At 37.6% G+C, this 17,112-nt stretch overlaps 1 protein-coding gene across 1 annotated transcript; it reads left to right on the forward strand.

The window, feature by feature from the left end:
- Positions 1 to 13,969: 13,969 nt before the first annotated feature.
- LOC139709483 (muscarinic acetylcholine receptor M2-like) lies at positions 13,970 to 15,052 on the forward strand. The gene has a single exon (XM_071621444.1). It carries the CDS (start codon positions 13,970 to 13,972, stop codon positions 15,050 to 15,052), a length of 1,083 nt encoding a protein of 360 aa, XP_071477545.1.
- Positions 15,053 to 17,112: the final 2,060 nt, after the last annotated feature.

Raw genomic sequence — 17,112 nt, forward strand, 5'->3', positions numbered from 1 at the left:
TGCCATCCAAACATTCGTGATCGGCGTTTCTTCTTGTTCGTTCAACTGGTATTTTTTTTTTTGGATATATTTTTGATATATTTTTGAGAAACCAAAACAAGTGAAACACTTCCGATGCCCCCGCAATATAGATATTAAATAAATGCACACACAGGAGTAAAGTGTCACAGGATAATCATATATACATATTCAATTTCTATTGCTGACTGAATGAATGTCAAAATTATTCATATTATACCCATTTTAATACACCGAAACCCTTTTAAAAGAAAAGACATACTCTCGAAATGGGTTTTATACGCCACCTGATGACGCTTCTTATGCTGTATACTGAAATTAGGCGAAAATACATCGAACCTGCTTGCTGCATGTTGGATTATTGTCTGATTGAAAACTGAAGTCATTGTTGTTGTTGTTTTTTGCACTATTCGTCAAGCATGCTGTACTAAATTAATCCATGGGAACGGTTCATTTATATCACGTGCAGTTGTGACGCATGCAAATGATGGTCAAATTCTTGGTCAGATCTAATCATTTCAATGTCACCGCGTCATCACATTCCATATAACACGTCCTCTTTTAATGAATCCAGCCTCGAATTCAGCGTTTTAGTGGGACGACAGTGATATAAATCATACTCTCATCCATTATCCTAACTTGAGTAATTGGTGGTCAAGTACCAGCAAAGCAATTAAGAGCGCATTGATTTTGTCGTGTAATCGTTTATATTCAATCTACATCTTCCGGTGGAGTCCATTAATTCCCTTCTGTTCAGTGTCGGTCTCTACTTCTTTGCCACATTGACATTGACGACCTCTAATCAAGATACCGCATATATGTATATATATATTTGCCCTATTTCAAGACAAGAGATCTGTTGTGTTCCAGTTATTGCTGCTCTTTCTGTTGTTGTTTTTTTTCTTCTTCTTCAAATTAATTTCCCGTTTCTACTTAAGAGTATATAAAAAAATAACAACTGTGACTAGTAATGAAATATTCTATGCTTTCGATAACACGTCCGTGGTCATGGTCTTCTCTCTCTCTGTCTCTCTTCTTTTCTTTTTTGAAACAACAACAACGTGGTCTGTGTGCTCAGACTATATACGGACCCCTAGCAATCAGACATTCCTCGGGCTCAAGTTCAAATTTACTGAAGTGATGTGAGTAGGCCCTCTCTTGTTTGGTATGCGATAGCTTCGACTGAATGTCGGATCAACAGTAACTTAAACAATGTCTTTAAAAACATGCAGATCATTTGATATCATTATTTACACTTTGAAGGTGATAACACACACACACACACACACACACACACACACACACATACACACACATACACACACACCATGAGGCCAGGGGCGTATCCAGGAATTCCGTAAAGAGGGGGCGCGTTTACAAAATTAAAGGGGGGGGGGGCGCACGCACCCCTCCCCCATCTTTTTTTCTTTTTCTTTTTTTTTTTTGTTTCAACAACAAAAAAATGGGGGGGGGGGGCGTGCGCCGGTTGCGGTACTCCCTGGATCCGCCCCTGTACACACACACAGACAAGTATGCATAATGATATAACATGATCTGTTATTGGTTAAATTGACACCACATGACATCAATGTTTTTCGATACAGTGCAATATAAACCTTTCTGTGAATTCGAGCATGGAGAAACAACGACATAACCACACGTTATGTACCGAACATAACAAATTTTGCATGCTCTGTTAGGGCACCATTCTAATTAGTCCAGCGGCCGAGTGAAACATTAATTGTTCATATTTGTCTAAAAACACAAAATTCAGCACACAATGTAGACTGACATACTCTAAGCAGAATTGGAGTATTGAACTCGTCAGAATTCAGACATCTTCTCCCGTTGCCATGTTAATAATTTTTTTTCTTTATAAATACATGTATTTCCAATAATGCTACTTAGATGTAAGAAAATGACTAGCACTAGAATTACTCATTCGATTGCAATTAAGGTCCTATAGTATTTTCTGACATCTCCCGTTGCCATGGTCACGATTTGTTTGAGGAAAAACTCTCATTTTTTCGTTAAAATGATTATTAAAATGTAATAAAACTAACTATCTTTTTTTAAATATTTAGAATCGCTCATTCAGTTGCAATTACATTCCTAGTCATTCTGTGACATCTTCTCCGTTACCATGGTAACGATTTTTGTTGAAAAAATAATTCGTATTTCTCACCATACAGTATCAAATATGACACAAATAATTCAAATTGTATAGTCATAGGATTTCCCATTCAAATGCAATCGAAATCTCATATCATGGGAATGGTAAAACAGAATGCCCGTTGCCATGGTAACACTCGGCATTCCAGAAACTAACATTTATTGATAATTGAATAGTATAAAAAGGGGAAAATAGAAGTGCCTGAGAATGTCTGTTTCAAGTTAAAACTTTGTTTGGCGTTTTGATCAGCCAAATCCACATTTCCTCTAAAACATGGTGGTTACTATTGCCAACGACTATGCAAAAATTGTTATTGGAGGAATAAAAACATTTCTGTATCAAAACAAAGCACACATCACTTAATACACAAAGTTCCAACAATGGCCTTTTACAAATTAGCTATAATACGTTTTTAAAGGTAATAGTCATGCCTGATAGGACAGTTGTCATGGCAACAGAATGATAAGAAAGTTAAAGTAGGCAAGGCCTACGCTAGGATGTATACAAATCAATAAAAATTTCATAGTGCTAATGCATTTATTAACTTAACAACTCTCTTAGACAAAACACCATTCAATAAGCTTTTCATAACCTAGTTGACTTTATTGTCCTTATCTGTCTCGTTGTTGATAATTGGTGGTAGATGAAAGTCCAGGAGATGTTGTCATAGTTGCAGATTGATTAGATAATTAAATAATTTCTCTAAAAGGAAATGATTGTGCTTGTGCGAAATTAAATAACACAAAAGCATACTGGGATTAACAATGCATATTCACCGTAAGTGTCAACATTTCTTTCTTTCAAGTAAAATTGCAATCAGGTTCCTTAAAAATTTTACAACACTATGTTGATTTTATCAAACTATCAATGTCAATGCTGTTGTCAGAGTAATCTAAAAGTTAAGCTATTACCAAGGTAACGGCCAGCAATTCCGATCTTGGACAACAGGTTTTTTTTCGCATTAAAACGTGTTACTTGAAAGAAATACATTTTGACAACTGCTGCATGTACGGTGTACATGCATTGTAAGTCCCAGTATGTTTGTTTGTTTGTGTGTGTGTGTGTGTGTGTGTGTGTGTGTGTGTGTGTGTGTGTGTGTGTGTAGGGGTGTGTGTGTGTGTAGGGTGTGTGTGTGTGTAGGGGGTGTGTGTGTGTGTGCGTGTGTGAGTGTGAGTGTACGTAAGTGTGTGTTGTTGTTGTTGTTGTTCAATCTCATGCACAAATATTTCCTTTTAAAAAATAATTGCATCATCTAATTCATCTGTTACCATAACAACATCTCTCTATGATTTTCACCTTGCCATGCTTGCATTGATTTATCAGCAATAAGACAGATAAGCATACTAAAGTCAGCTAGATTGACGAACATGCTGAATGATGCTGTATCAGGGATTTGTAAAAAGCAAAAAAAAAAAATACATTAGCACTTGCAATTTTAATTGATTTGTAAGCCAGGCATATACCTGAACGTTTCTCGGCAACTGTCCAATCAGATATGACCTTCACATTGAAAACATAAATCTATATTGTGAAAAACCATGATTGGAACTTGCGTGTACTTGTTGATTAGCGTTATGTTTTGATATACAATGTAGAAATGCTTTTATTTCTCCAACAGCATTTTGCGCAATGTCGTTGCCATAGCAACCACAACCTTTTTTTAGAGGAAATATGACTCTGACTGACCAAGATGTCACTGGAATTTTAAGTGTTACCATGGTAACGAACTTTTTCTTACCATTTCCATGACTTTAAACGACCAAGATTTCGATTGTATTTGAACGAGTACACCTAATTCTGTACAAATTTAGCAATTTTTGTCACATTTGATACAGTACTATGAGAAATATAAGCTATTTACAAAAGTGATTTGTTACCATGTCAACAGAAGAAGACGTCATAGAATGACTAGGACTTTAATTGCAATTGAACAAGTATTTCCAAATCAATAAGTTTAGTTAGTTTTCTATACATTTAAGTATGACATGATTATAGACATTATTATAAAGATAATTTCTTATGCATTTAAAGAAAGTAATCGTTAAATAATCAAGAAAAATCATTATTCTGAAGGGCTCGATATCCAAATCTGCTTAAAATGATAGATCAGTCTACATGTGTGGCGAATGTGGTGCTACTATGCTTATAGACAAAATTTGAACAATTGGTCTGATATTTTGGGCTATGCCGCTGGACTAATGGACTGTTATTTGGCCTGACAATAACGCCGTAAAAACCCTCGTGCAATCAACCTGCATTTAAACTTACTATGCAGGTCGAGAATACATTAATCTCTAGCACAGTGCATTCGCAGTCACACCCTTTCTTCAAATATAATATCATTAAAATCTAAGGATTCAGATCAACCAATAGAAGACCTGCATGTGCAAAAACAAAAGAACACACAATTCGCACAAAACCAACAACATATGACGCAGAAATAAGCACATGATTATGTGCATGTCTGTCAATGCAATCAAGAACATCAAATCAGGACTCATGTTTAAAAAGAAGACCCATAAATGGCAAATGGATCGAGATAAACCGAGGGTCGGCTGTGGCGTGCCTGAGGTTTGCCACCGGGCAATTCATCAAAGTCAACACAGAAATGCGGCCGCTCAAGATTGTTCTGTGAGATCCTCGGTATTTACTTTAACCAGTACCTCCATGCTTTTACTCATATACTTCACCCAAGGTGTGTACGTGATACCGTCCTTTCTTTAATTGCTGTGGACGGGTTGACTACTTGAGAGGTTCACTTGAACAGGAAATCAGTTCTTTGTTTGAGAGTACGATGGTTGACATACACATTACGATATACATGTGTATTGAATGAAAAAGGAAGAATAGAGAATAGAGAGTGAGCGAGAGATATAAATGTACAAAGAGAGGTCTACAGAGAGAGAAAAAAATAGCAAGTGTGGTATGTGTTGATTTAAAAAAAAATGGTGAACATCCGTACTTCGGTCGTCTTATTGACAGAAACGTACTTATCAATGGGATACACCTCCTCTTTGACAAATAAAAAGAGGAAACAGAAAAAACGTCAACTCATCCAAACTGAGTAGTAATACAGATGTAGGCCTATATGAGATACCGTCACTCAAATCAATCAGACTACTTTTGAGATCTCCTTTTCAAGGTCGGCAATGTCTTAAAGGTACAATAACGACTTTGGCTTTGTACATTTTGATTTCACCTCATAGTTTTGGTTCAGATATAGGGATGCAGGTTTCCAACTGTTTTGTGTCTTCATTTGTGAGATAATGAAAAACCTCTTATGAAATATGAAAGAACATGCAATTCATACAAGAATTCACACTTTATTTGATGGAAACTGGTCTCGAAACACTGGCGTAGCCAGGGGGGGGGGGGGCGATGGGGGCGGTCGCCCCCCCCCCCCCCCCCTAAGATTTGGACCGGGGATTTGGGAGGCGGAAAAAAAAAATGCGTGTATACTGTATGCATGCACATGAAGCGGGTCTCTTTTGCAACCTTTCATCAAATAAGATATTTTTTTTTTTGAATATTTCACTCAAAGTGTGCACCAGATCGTTGAATTTCAATTCAAAATATGCAAAATCTCTCGTGCTTGGGAGGGGGAAACTCTCCCCCTCTGTGCCTCTTTCCCTAGCTAAGTACACTTTTTAGATTTACAAAAAATTATGAATAATTCTGAGTGCACAAGACTTATCACTTATATTCCGAAAACTCAAGGTTACCTCATGTATAAGGGGAATTTCCCCTTTTAATCGGCCCTTTCCTCCCTCATCCCCCCACATCAGTTTTGTTTTGTTTTGTTTTGTTTTGTTTTGTTTTTTTTTTTTTTGGGGGGGGGTGATTTCCCAAATGCTGATTCCATCAAATATGCGTATACGAGATATCTCAATTTCAACCTTAAAAAGGCAAAAGCTCCATCGGAAGGGAAGGGTGGAGATAACACTCGCCCACGCCTTCTCCCTGCTGCCCCCCCCCCCCCCCCCACCGCCATGCATAGAAGTAGACTGTGGCTATACCCAGATCGCTTTATTTCAATTCTAAAAACGCAAAAGCTCCACGAACGGGAGGGGGAATCCCCCTTCCCCTAAGCTCTACCTCACTAGACTTTATACATACATACAGATGGAGCACATTCGGAATAAGAGCTAAATTCCGTGATTTTAACACTTCGATGAAAAAGTATTGCACCAAAAATTTGCACCAGATCGCTGAATTTCAGGTCTGAAAACGCAAAATCACCTTCGTGTGGCAGGGGATATGCCCCTATCTACACCCTCGTGTGCATGCTTTTTCTGTTTGATTGCTGAACAGACAGATGATATTCAGTGTAAGAATTAATACAAGAAGACTAGTGTATTTAAATTATACCATTTTATAGGTAAATTGTTCAATAATAATCTACACTAAAATATACTGCAACCTTAAACAAGTGGGACTGTTTCAACTCGTTAAAACACGCAAAAACATGCATCAAATTGCACCATTTGCAACATCAAAATGCAAAAAGTTCTCACCGTGGGAGGGGGGACACCCCCCTCCCACACCCTCCCCTACCCCCTCGCTCGGGTTCAGTCGCGTTCATGATATTCAATGAAAAGAATTAATACAAAAAGTGTATCTAAATTATACCCTTTTATAGGCAAATTGTTCAATAATAATCTACATCAAAATAAACTGCTACTATAAACAAGTTGGACTGTTTTACGTCGATAAAACGCGCAAAAACATGCATCAAATTGCACCATTTACAACATAAAAATGCAAAAAGTTCTTACCGTGGGAGGGGAGACACCCCCCTCCCACTCCCCCCCCCCCCTCTCTCTCTCGCTCCGCTCGCTCGGGTTCAGTCGCGTTCATGATATTCAGTGAAAAGAATTAATACAAGAAGTGTGTTTAGATTATTCCATTTTATAGGGCAAATTGTTCAATAATAATAAACATTAAAATATACTGCTACCTTAAACAAGTGGGACTGTTTCACGTCGATAAAACGCGCAAAAACATGCATCAAATTGCACCATTTGCAACATCAAAATGCAAAAAAGTTCTTACCGTGGGAGGGGGGACACCCCCCTCCCACACCCTCCCCTACCCCCTCGCTCGCTCCGCTCGCTCGGGTTCAGTCGCGTTCATGATATTCAGTGAATAGAGTTAATACAAGAAGTGTATCTAAATTATACCCTTTTATAGGCAAATTGTTCAATAATAATCTACATCAAAATAAACTGCTACCATAAACAAGTGGGACTGTTTCACGTCGATAAAACGCGTAAAAACATGCATCAAATTGCACCATTTACAACATCAAAATGGGAAAAGTTCTTACCGTGGGAGGGGGGACACACCCTCCCCTACCCCCTCGCTCGCTCCGCTCGCTCGGGTTCAGTCACGTTTATGATATTCAGTGAAAAGAATTAATACAAGAAGTGTATCTAAATTATACCCTTTTATAGGCAAATTGTTCAATAATAATCTACATCAAAATAAACTGCTACCATAAACAAGTGGGACTGTTTCACGACGATAAAACGCGCAAAAACATGCATCAAATTGCACCATTTACAACATCAAAATATAAAAAGTTCTTACCGTGGGAGGGGGGACACCCCCCTCCCACACCCTCCCCTACCCCCTCGCTCGCTCCGCTCGCTCGGGTTCAGTCGCGTTCATGATATTCAGTGAATAGAGTTAATACAAGAAGTGTATCTAAATTATACCCTTTTATAGGCAAATTGTTCAATAATAATCTACATCAAAATAAACTGCTACCATAAACAAGTGGGACTGTTTCACGTCGATAAAACGCGTAAAAACATGCATCAAATTGCACCATTTACAACATCAAAATGGGAAAAGTTCTTACCGTGGGAGGGGGGACACACCCTCCCCTACCCCCTCGCTCGCTCCGCTCGCTCGGGTTCAGTCACGTTTATGATATTCAGTGAAAAGAATTAATACAAGAAGTGTATCTAAATTATACCCTTTTATAGGCAAATTGTTCAATAATAATCTACATCAAAATAAACTGCTACCATAAACAAGTGGGACTGTTTCACGACGATAAAACGCGCAAAAACATGCATCAAATTGCACCATTTACAACATCAAAATATAAAAAGTTCTTACCGTGGGAGGGGGGACACCCCCCTCCCACACCCTCCCCTACCCCCTCGCTCGCTCCGCTCGCTCGGGTTCAGTCGCGTTCATGATATTCAGTGAAAAGAGTCAATACAAGAAGTGTATCTAAATTATACCCTTTTATAGGCAAATTGTTCAATAATAATCTACATCAAAATAAACTGCTACCATAAACAAGTGGGACTGTTTCACGTCGATAAAACGCGCAAAAACATGCATCAAATTGCACCATTTACAACATCAAAATGGGAAAAGTTCTTATCGTGGGAGGGGGGAAACCCTCTCCCACACCCTCCCCCCCTCGCTCGCTCCGCTCGCTCGGGCTCGGTCGCTTCGCTCCCTCGCAGACAAACCGGACCCCCTAAGATGAAATCCTGGCTACGCCGTTGTCTCGAAATGGCTGACATATCCCAAAAAGCAATTCTGATAAAATGCGACAGGCCAAGACTTTAATTTGGATTTCTTTATTTTACTTTATTTTTTATATTTCAGTCATTTCAAAACCGATATTCTTCAAATACCAATTTCAGTTCACTTAATGATTGTGTGCCCTTTAACAGTTCAAAGAGTAGATTTGTGGTTCTTATATATCTCGCAAAACGTTCAAAGCTACATCCTCACCTCAACCAACTCTATACAGTCCCTTTAAAAGAAAATTCATGCAATTGTCCATAACGTCTGTTCGTGAGTAGTTACTTGTGAATCCATTTCTCAAAGTCTAATCGTGATAAGCACGAAATCTAGACCCGCGTTCTATAAAACAACTCTTATTTTCTGGATTTTTTTTCCTTGTTTGCTTGTTTTGATTTTTTTTTTCATTATGGAAACTTTAAAGCAGCTTGTGGATCTGCATTCAAAGTTCAGGCTGCTCAAGTTCAAAGTTCACGTTTTGTGTAATGTATTTGTAATTGTAGTAAGTATTTTTTTGGAAGAAATTCTTGAGTGGACCACAATCTACAAGCACAGCTTTTTAGCGGACCTCTCAGTTCTCTATTTTTCTCTCCTCGAAATATAACTTTGTATTTTCCCGTATGTATACATAATTTATTTTTACTACTTTGTTGACTACCGTCTATCCTTCACACGAATGTATATTAAGTATAAACTTATGATTGATCGATACTCCAGTTTACCTTGTGTTATGTTTTGTCGGAAGAAAGATGAAAATGAAATAAATGAATTGAATTGAATTGAACTGAATTGAATTGTTGCAGCAGTAACGATAAGAAGGCATGAAAATGATATAAGGGGAAAAACACAATGGGGTGACTTGAACCAAGACTAGGAGGGCGACTCCCACCATTCAACACTGACCGACTCTTCATAGACCGGTTGGAGTTAAACTATACATATTCCCGCCCTCCTATTGGTCGAGAGAGTACCATCTTACTAGTAGGTCATTGTTATCCACAAGCGTCAATACCGTCTACTGAATGCACACAAAGAAAAAGAAATACCGATGGTTCATTCATATATTGTAACTTTAAGTCGTGCTTGCATTCATCTGCACTCTCAATGTTGTATATAGACATTAAAATAGCCATCAGTTGAATTATTAGATTTCAATTAAGTCTCTCAACAAACTAGAGGTATTTTCTAACTCAATTCGTATTCTCTTGGCATGAATGACATGCCAGATTCACGACGTATCTTCAATAGATCTCGGCATTAATGGTACTGACACAGAGTAATTCATGGGAATGACAAAGAACGTTTTCACGGTGAATTTGATGGCGATGCTGCCTAATGACCTTTTCATATAAAAATGCAAAACTTTTTAAACGACAAAGGGGAATTTGGCTGTTACTAATACAAGTCATGATTTGTCGTTAAAAGTATTGCATTCTTTCTTTCTTTATTTTTCTTTCCCGCGCTTGTCAAGAAAGACTCTAACGCTCTTTCACACACACACACAAACACACACACACACACCCTTTCTTTCATAGGTATCTTTATTGAAACCGAATTCCCAGCGCATTATGAAGAGGGCTGAATTATGTCACAGTAATGACGAAGTCATGCAACTTTACCTGATAGTGTCCATTGAAAAATCGTCCGTTACCATGAATGCGACCTTCTGGGGCACAAATTGATATAAGAATGTAATAGAGATTGAGAAAAATAATGAAAACGAAAAAAAAAAAAGGTCAAGGTTGTCTTTAAAGTGTTCTCCAGACGAATATCAAAATCACTGAATTTCCTGTTTTTTCCGTTAACAAAATAATAATGGTAGGGAGGAAATTATGAAAATATGGGTGGAGGGCTGAAAATTAAGGTCAGAAAAAAAAACGGTGCTGAAAAGCTCAACAACCATTGCATAGAATAAGAATGGGAAAAATATCAACCTACACAAAAAAAAGTTAACTTACTACTACACACGCACATATATAACAGTAAAAGAAATATATAATTACATATATATATATATATATATATATATATATATATAAAACATGTGTGCATGTGTATGTGTGTGTGTGTTTGTGTGTATATGTATGCATAGCTCTTGCCATTAATAAGGGAAGCTACCGTTAACAAATGATGGTTTGGGAAATTTTGATTAAAAAGCAAACAAAATAGACAGTCAAAAAAAAATAGACAGTCCAAGCATACCTCCTCCAGTAACATTTTTTTTCAGCATTCAAATTTTGTATATCATATATCTCTTCTTATACTAACATTAGATCAAAATTAGATGTAAATGTTGTTGAAGGAATAGATGTCTTAGGGCATAGATGTCTTAATTCCACATCACAGAGACCCTTGAAGGACCGGGGAGAGACTAAAAATTGGCTAGATTCATCAGCAGTCTCCAAGACCAGATGTAAATATTTTGTATGCGGAATAGTTCTAAAAGAGCCTTGAAATATCATGGAAAGTAATTTCAAAATTATCAAACAGTAATTTTCCAGCAAATTTCTCAGTGATCTCTGTGGGATCTGGAAAATTCCCGAAAGTTCAAGGAATGACCAATAAGACTATTGTGAGACCACTGAAAGATCAAAGTCTGCCATACTCCCTGAGATCTTTGAGAGATCGATCAAGATCTCTAAGAAACTAGTCTTTCATTGACACCTCAGTGATCTTTCACCAAAATATGGTAATTCTTGTGATCTCTCTGAAAGACTGCCGAAAGACCATTGAAGGACCATTTTCATTAAAAACCGCTGGAAGACTATTTTGAACCATTTTAATATACAACTGTATCTTTGTTTTGTGTGTGTGTGTGTGTGTGTGTGTGTGTGTTTAAGACTGCGGAGACCACGAAAGCCACTGAAAGACTCTTAGGACTCATGAAAAACCTAAAAGGTTATTAAAAGTACGTTGAACGATCATTGAAGGGTCAGTCAATTTTTACAGTCTTTCAGCGGTCTTTCAGAGGTCTTCCAGTATGAGTAATGGGGGTTTTACCACTTGTTTCTAACATAATGAGATATATACATAAATGCAGGAAAATAAGAAAACTCTCCATTTCCCCGAATGTCCCATTTTTCAAGCACATCCAGATACAGGCAGTAGATCTTCCCTTCATTGGATGAATGTGCAAGTCCTGAGGTTGCATTATAGTTGTGGTCATACGTATTCTCAAGTACAGCTTACTTACTTTGGAACAGTCTTGTGAACAGTCAGGATGACAGTAAAAAAAACCCTATAAAAACGATCAATTCCCCTGTTATAAAGATTCTCATATATATATACTTAAAAAATAAAATGGTATATCAATAGTTTTCAATGATATCAATACATTTTGTCATTCCTCCAACCCTTAAGTAAATGTTAAATTTAACACTCAAAATGTTGGACTTTTCTGAAATGGGACATCTAAAATGCTCATAATGTATACCATTTTATATATATATATGTATACATACATTTGTGTGTGTTTGTGTGCGTGTGTGTGTGTGTGTGTGTGTGTGTGTAATATCCGTATATCTAATTATAGCTTAAACTATATTAACTTATATCATTTTAGGTTCTCACTCAAAATATTTCTTATTGGTGCTGAAGGCGACATGAATAATTAAGAAACTGGCACAAAATCGATTTGGTTAAACGATATGATGTATAAACGGAAAACATTAACAGTCCTAATAATGTATTTAAACAATTTACTTAACTTGTATAATTCATTAATATACTTTTGCCAAATTTCCATCCTTAGCACTGTAATCTGTAGCTAACCGTAGGCTACAGTACTGACATGCAACTGAACCCAGGATCGTCCATGAGTAATCTGACAAATTGCAAACAAATTTGAGTGCCACAGCTGTTCTTAATCAATGGTTTAGTCTCATACAGTCAACATATAAACCGATCTTGGGTGTGCTTTTAGACAAGGGTACGTTTTCATAGACGTTGCTGATAGATGTTGCGCATGCGCCTTCTGAACCAATCGATTACGTCTGTCACTTATCATCCCATCAACCAATACACATCCCAATTACTAATTTTCTTGCGTACGCGCGCCCTGAAATCACCATACACATCCCCACACAATATCACCTCCTTCTTCTAGTTACATTTTAAAGAAAGTCACCGCATAAATTATAACGAAACCAGACGAAGCTCGTTCACTATGATATCGCACGATAGTGAACAACGCGTTTTGTAGAAACTGATACAGACTCCTGGCATATTTTTCAGCTTGATCCACGATTGCCTGAATCTTTTTGAAAGAACACAACCACCAGGTAAGCTCTGGTATAGAAAATGACATATTTTTGCACGAATATCCGCAGTGTTGTTTTAATCCCAAGTACATTTTTCATCAGCTAAGACGCTTTCGGAACTTGTTGCGATTGTTACAAAACCAACCAGAATATTTGTAGTGTCAGACAAGTCTGTGCATAAGTGATTTCAATGTGATGTCTGAATTTCATATTTTTTTTTAATGTTACTACACGTTTTGACAGGGACATGGTTATCTATATCCAATAAATGTTTTCATCAGTATGTGGCGTCAAGAAAATGATCATTTCGCATGGAAGTATGTGACTTTCTAAATAAGAAAACAAACTACTACGTTTGATTATTTAAAGAAACTTTAAGTATGGTTCGTAATCGTTATCATCAACAGTGTTTTACATACCAATAGGAAGAGAGATATAATACAAAGTGCCACTTCGACAATATTCTGTAATTGGGACATACAGCTACAATGCCAAGTTGTCTGAAGTTATTTCGAACTTTGTAAAAAAGATATCCACATAATGTCGATTAAAGAAATATTCTTTTCGACGTCGTTACTTACATTAAGGTATATAAAGGATGCAGTAACCCACAGATCAGAATTTCATATAGGACATCATGTGGTTCGAATTCAGACCTGAGCAAAACAATAGCAATGTTGAAGGTAAGAATGATGTTATATGAATCATCTTTAGCAAACTTTCTCATGATTTCTCTGTTCTTCCAGATAACATGGATCCTTTCGTTAGCACTACCGATCACGACGAATTTTACGACTTTGAGGAAATTATGTCAACCAACGTCTCAGATATCGGAGGACCGAAATTGAGCTCTACATTTTTGGTGAAAATTTGTTTGAGCGTATTGACCGTAACAACAAATGTCGTGATCCTTCTGGCTTTTGCTTGTCAGAAAAAGCTCTGGTCTTACAACAATTACTTCATTTTTAACATGACTTTGGCCGACTTGTTTGTCGGTGCAGTGATAATGCCCATTCGTTGTACGATTGACCTGTACGGCACATGGGTCCTGGGTCATGCATTTGGGGTGATCTTCCTAACAGTGATGAATGCGAGCCTTGGAGTTTCAGTGATGGGCGTGGTCGTGATCACCATCGACCGTTACATAGCAACCCTGCATCCGATAACACATTATACCAAAAAGAGCAAGCATGTAGCAGTGGTCATCAATTTTGTCACATGGATTACTCCATTCGTTATCTGGGGTTTTCTCAATGCGGTCTGGGACTTCGTGGATCCCGTTGAGGGTACGACGGGCTCTGGTCTTCCAAGACCACACTACACGGTCACCTTACCGTTGAGCCTTCTCGTATTCTGCCTCCGATTCGCCGGCCCATTCTTCATCATAGCCGTTCTGTACCTTCGGATTTACTACCACATCCGACTGACCCGAAAGAATCCCTCGGAATTGAAGAACTTCAGGGTTAGAACAAGAATCCTCCCAAAGTCAGTCAGAGGACGGCCAAACGAAAGTGGTGAAAGTGACCTCTCCCGTGCCTTTAAAAAGAGATGCAGTGAAGATGCTATCGTTTCAGAAGGGACAAAGATAGTAGAGAGTATATCTTATTTGGTCTCAAATTCTACACATGGCAACCCGCGTCAAGGGACAAACACTGACAATGTGCAAGAGCGCCATCGCAAGCACGTTAGCGATGTAACGCCGGACGAGACCTCGACGGGTTACGTACTTTCGGTGAACTCAACAACTCCCGGTAAGTTACGGGCTCGGGATCGACCTGAGAGGGAGTCCCCAGTGGAAAGTCGGAAGGCAATGACGACGCTGACTTTCATTCTCGTGGCATTTGCCGCCAGCTGGATACCAAATGTCACTAACGTCTTGTTCTACTGTGTGTCACCTTCGTTCTACGACTTTGTCGCCAGAAAAATGGGATTCAACGAAGTTGCTCGATGGATAACTTTTCTCAACAGCCTGTTTAACCCGGTTGCCTACGCGGTGGCACAACCGTTGATACGTCAAACTATTGCCCGGATGTTCTGTTGGGGGTGCCGATGAATCAGTAGTGTATAACCTACACCAAAAGTGGTGCTTGGTCATTTACTTCATTTATGGTACAAGATTTTGTAAAAGTAGCAACATATTAATCATTAACTGCGTTAATTTGTGATAGTACTACAAATTAAACATGTTGAAAATAAGTTTTGAAAGGGTATAGCAAAATGTTTCGTTGAAATGAATACGTAGACGGAATTCTCATAAAAAGCGGAACTTTTCACATACATATTTAAAGAGAGAAACCCGAAAGAACCAAACCAACGCTAAGTATTTCTCCAAAGTGTCACATTTTCAGTTTTAGTTCAGTTTATTTCATTTAATCACGACAATTGGCTTCACCAAAGCTGTTCTTCTGCAAATCCGTGAACAACATAGAAATAGCAGAAATAGATACAAACTGCATAATTATACAATAATAAAGAAAGGAACAAGTGTCAGGTAACAACAAAACAACGAAACATTAAAAAAGTACAGAAAAAAAGAAAACGGAACAAATACCTGCAGTAACATGTTATTTCACAATATCAAATAGAGACAGAGAGAGAAAAAAGGGGAGAGAAAAAAGTCCTGGGCAGTTGCTTAGGCTACAGCAGAGATATGTCGAGAGCTCGTTTGAAACTGGACAGAGAGAGCTTATATTTCAAGTCATAAGTTAACCGATTCCAAATCTGGACTCCTCTAAAGGAAATAGTTCTTTTCCCAATTTCTGTTTTACCTTACATAATATAAATCTCTTCACACTGTTTCTCAGAAAATAATTTGTTGTAAATGTTCTTCAAAATATTGCAATACATATTCTGGAAACATTCCATTAGAAATTTTATACATATCATGTAATAATTGTTTATATCTTCGTTTTTCCAAAGTATCTTATGACAAACGATTGTAGATTTGCTGAGGTCGAGTACCATGGTTCAACCAAAAGGACAGTTTTCAAAACTCTATTTTGAATAATTTGCAACTTTTCAGAATCCGTTTTTCGCAGATTACCCTTTACAATTTTGATGACGCTGATCTTAAGAATAAAAATATATACACCACAAATTCATCCAAGGTATATCCTCTGTCAGAAGGTAGCTCTTTTCGTGAACACTCCCTTCTGTTTGCCGGTCGAAATTAGGTCAAAATGCACGTACAAATTCTGTTTAAATTGATGTCAAAACTTTCTTCTGTCGCTTTGCTACAATAATATTGCATGATTTTTCTTTTGACCGTTTTTTCTTCTATTCAAAAGATACAGTGTACTAATATTGTGCTTTTCACCTCTTAAAGAGTCAGTTTCTAATGATATTCAACGCATCCTCTCCAAGAGTCAATTAAGCGGTCAAAATTTCTACCCGGATTACAGGTATTGACGATCACGAACACCTATACAATTACTATGATGAGCCTCACATTTTGGTAACGATGATGCCTGAAGTTCTGCAAACATAAATTATGTTGATATGCCATATATCCTGGATATCACACGGCATGATTATCCACTCTCAATGGGTATGCTATACCATCGGATACCGTATGAAAAGACTTCAATGAAGTCGGTCGTTAAATACCGTAGTAATAATGCGTACGGTTATAAGCACAAGGTCGCAACACTCATAGACTCTATTTTTCCTCATCATCTCGCGTTAAGCACATGCGACAAATAAACACCTAAGAAATCATGACATTGAGCTAGTAATGATTAAGTAAAGTGAATATCAAATGAGGTGGTTTACCTATATTTCGAGGTTTGTAATTCTATACATTAGATATAGTGAAGTTGTCTCAGAGTTATTATACTTGCATAAAAAAGCATTTCCTTTCAGCTCTTGATTGTCCATCGCTTTCCAATGAAACTCATCTGTTCAACAATTCAAAGCCTTAGCGGCAAAATCAAACAGAACTTTGAGATATTATTATATACGGTTTTTTTTTTTGTCCAAGTAAAGAGAAAAATTGTAAATCAAAGTTCATACACTACACCTCTTTTCTGCTACACCAATGCGCAATTAAATATGTAGTTACAGTCCAACGACATTTAGAGATGTATTGATCTGGTCTTGGTTGAAAATTATTAG

The sequence above is a fragment of the Diadema antillarum genome, unplaced genomic scaffold, assembly GCF_040938485.1.
Source record: "Diadema antillarum isolate AM-2024a unplaced genomic scaffold, OU_Dant_1.0 seq00001438_RagTag, whole genome shotgun sequence".
NCBI classification, from domain to species: Eukaryota; Metazoa; Echinodermata; class Echinoidea; order Diadematoida; family Diadematidae; genus Diadema; species Diadema antillarum.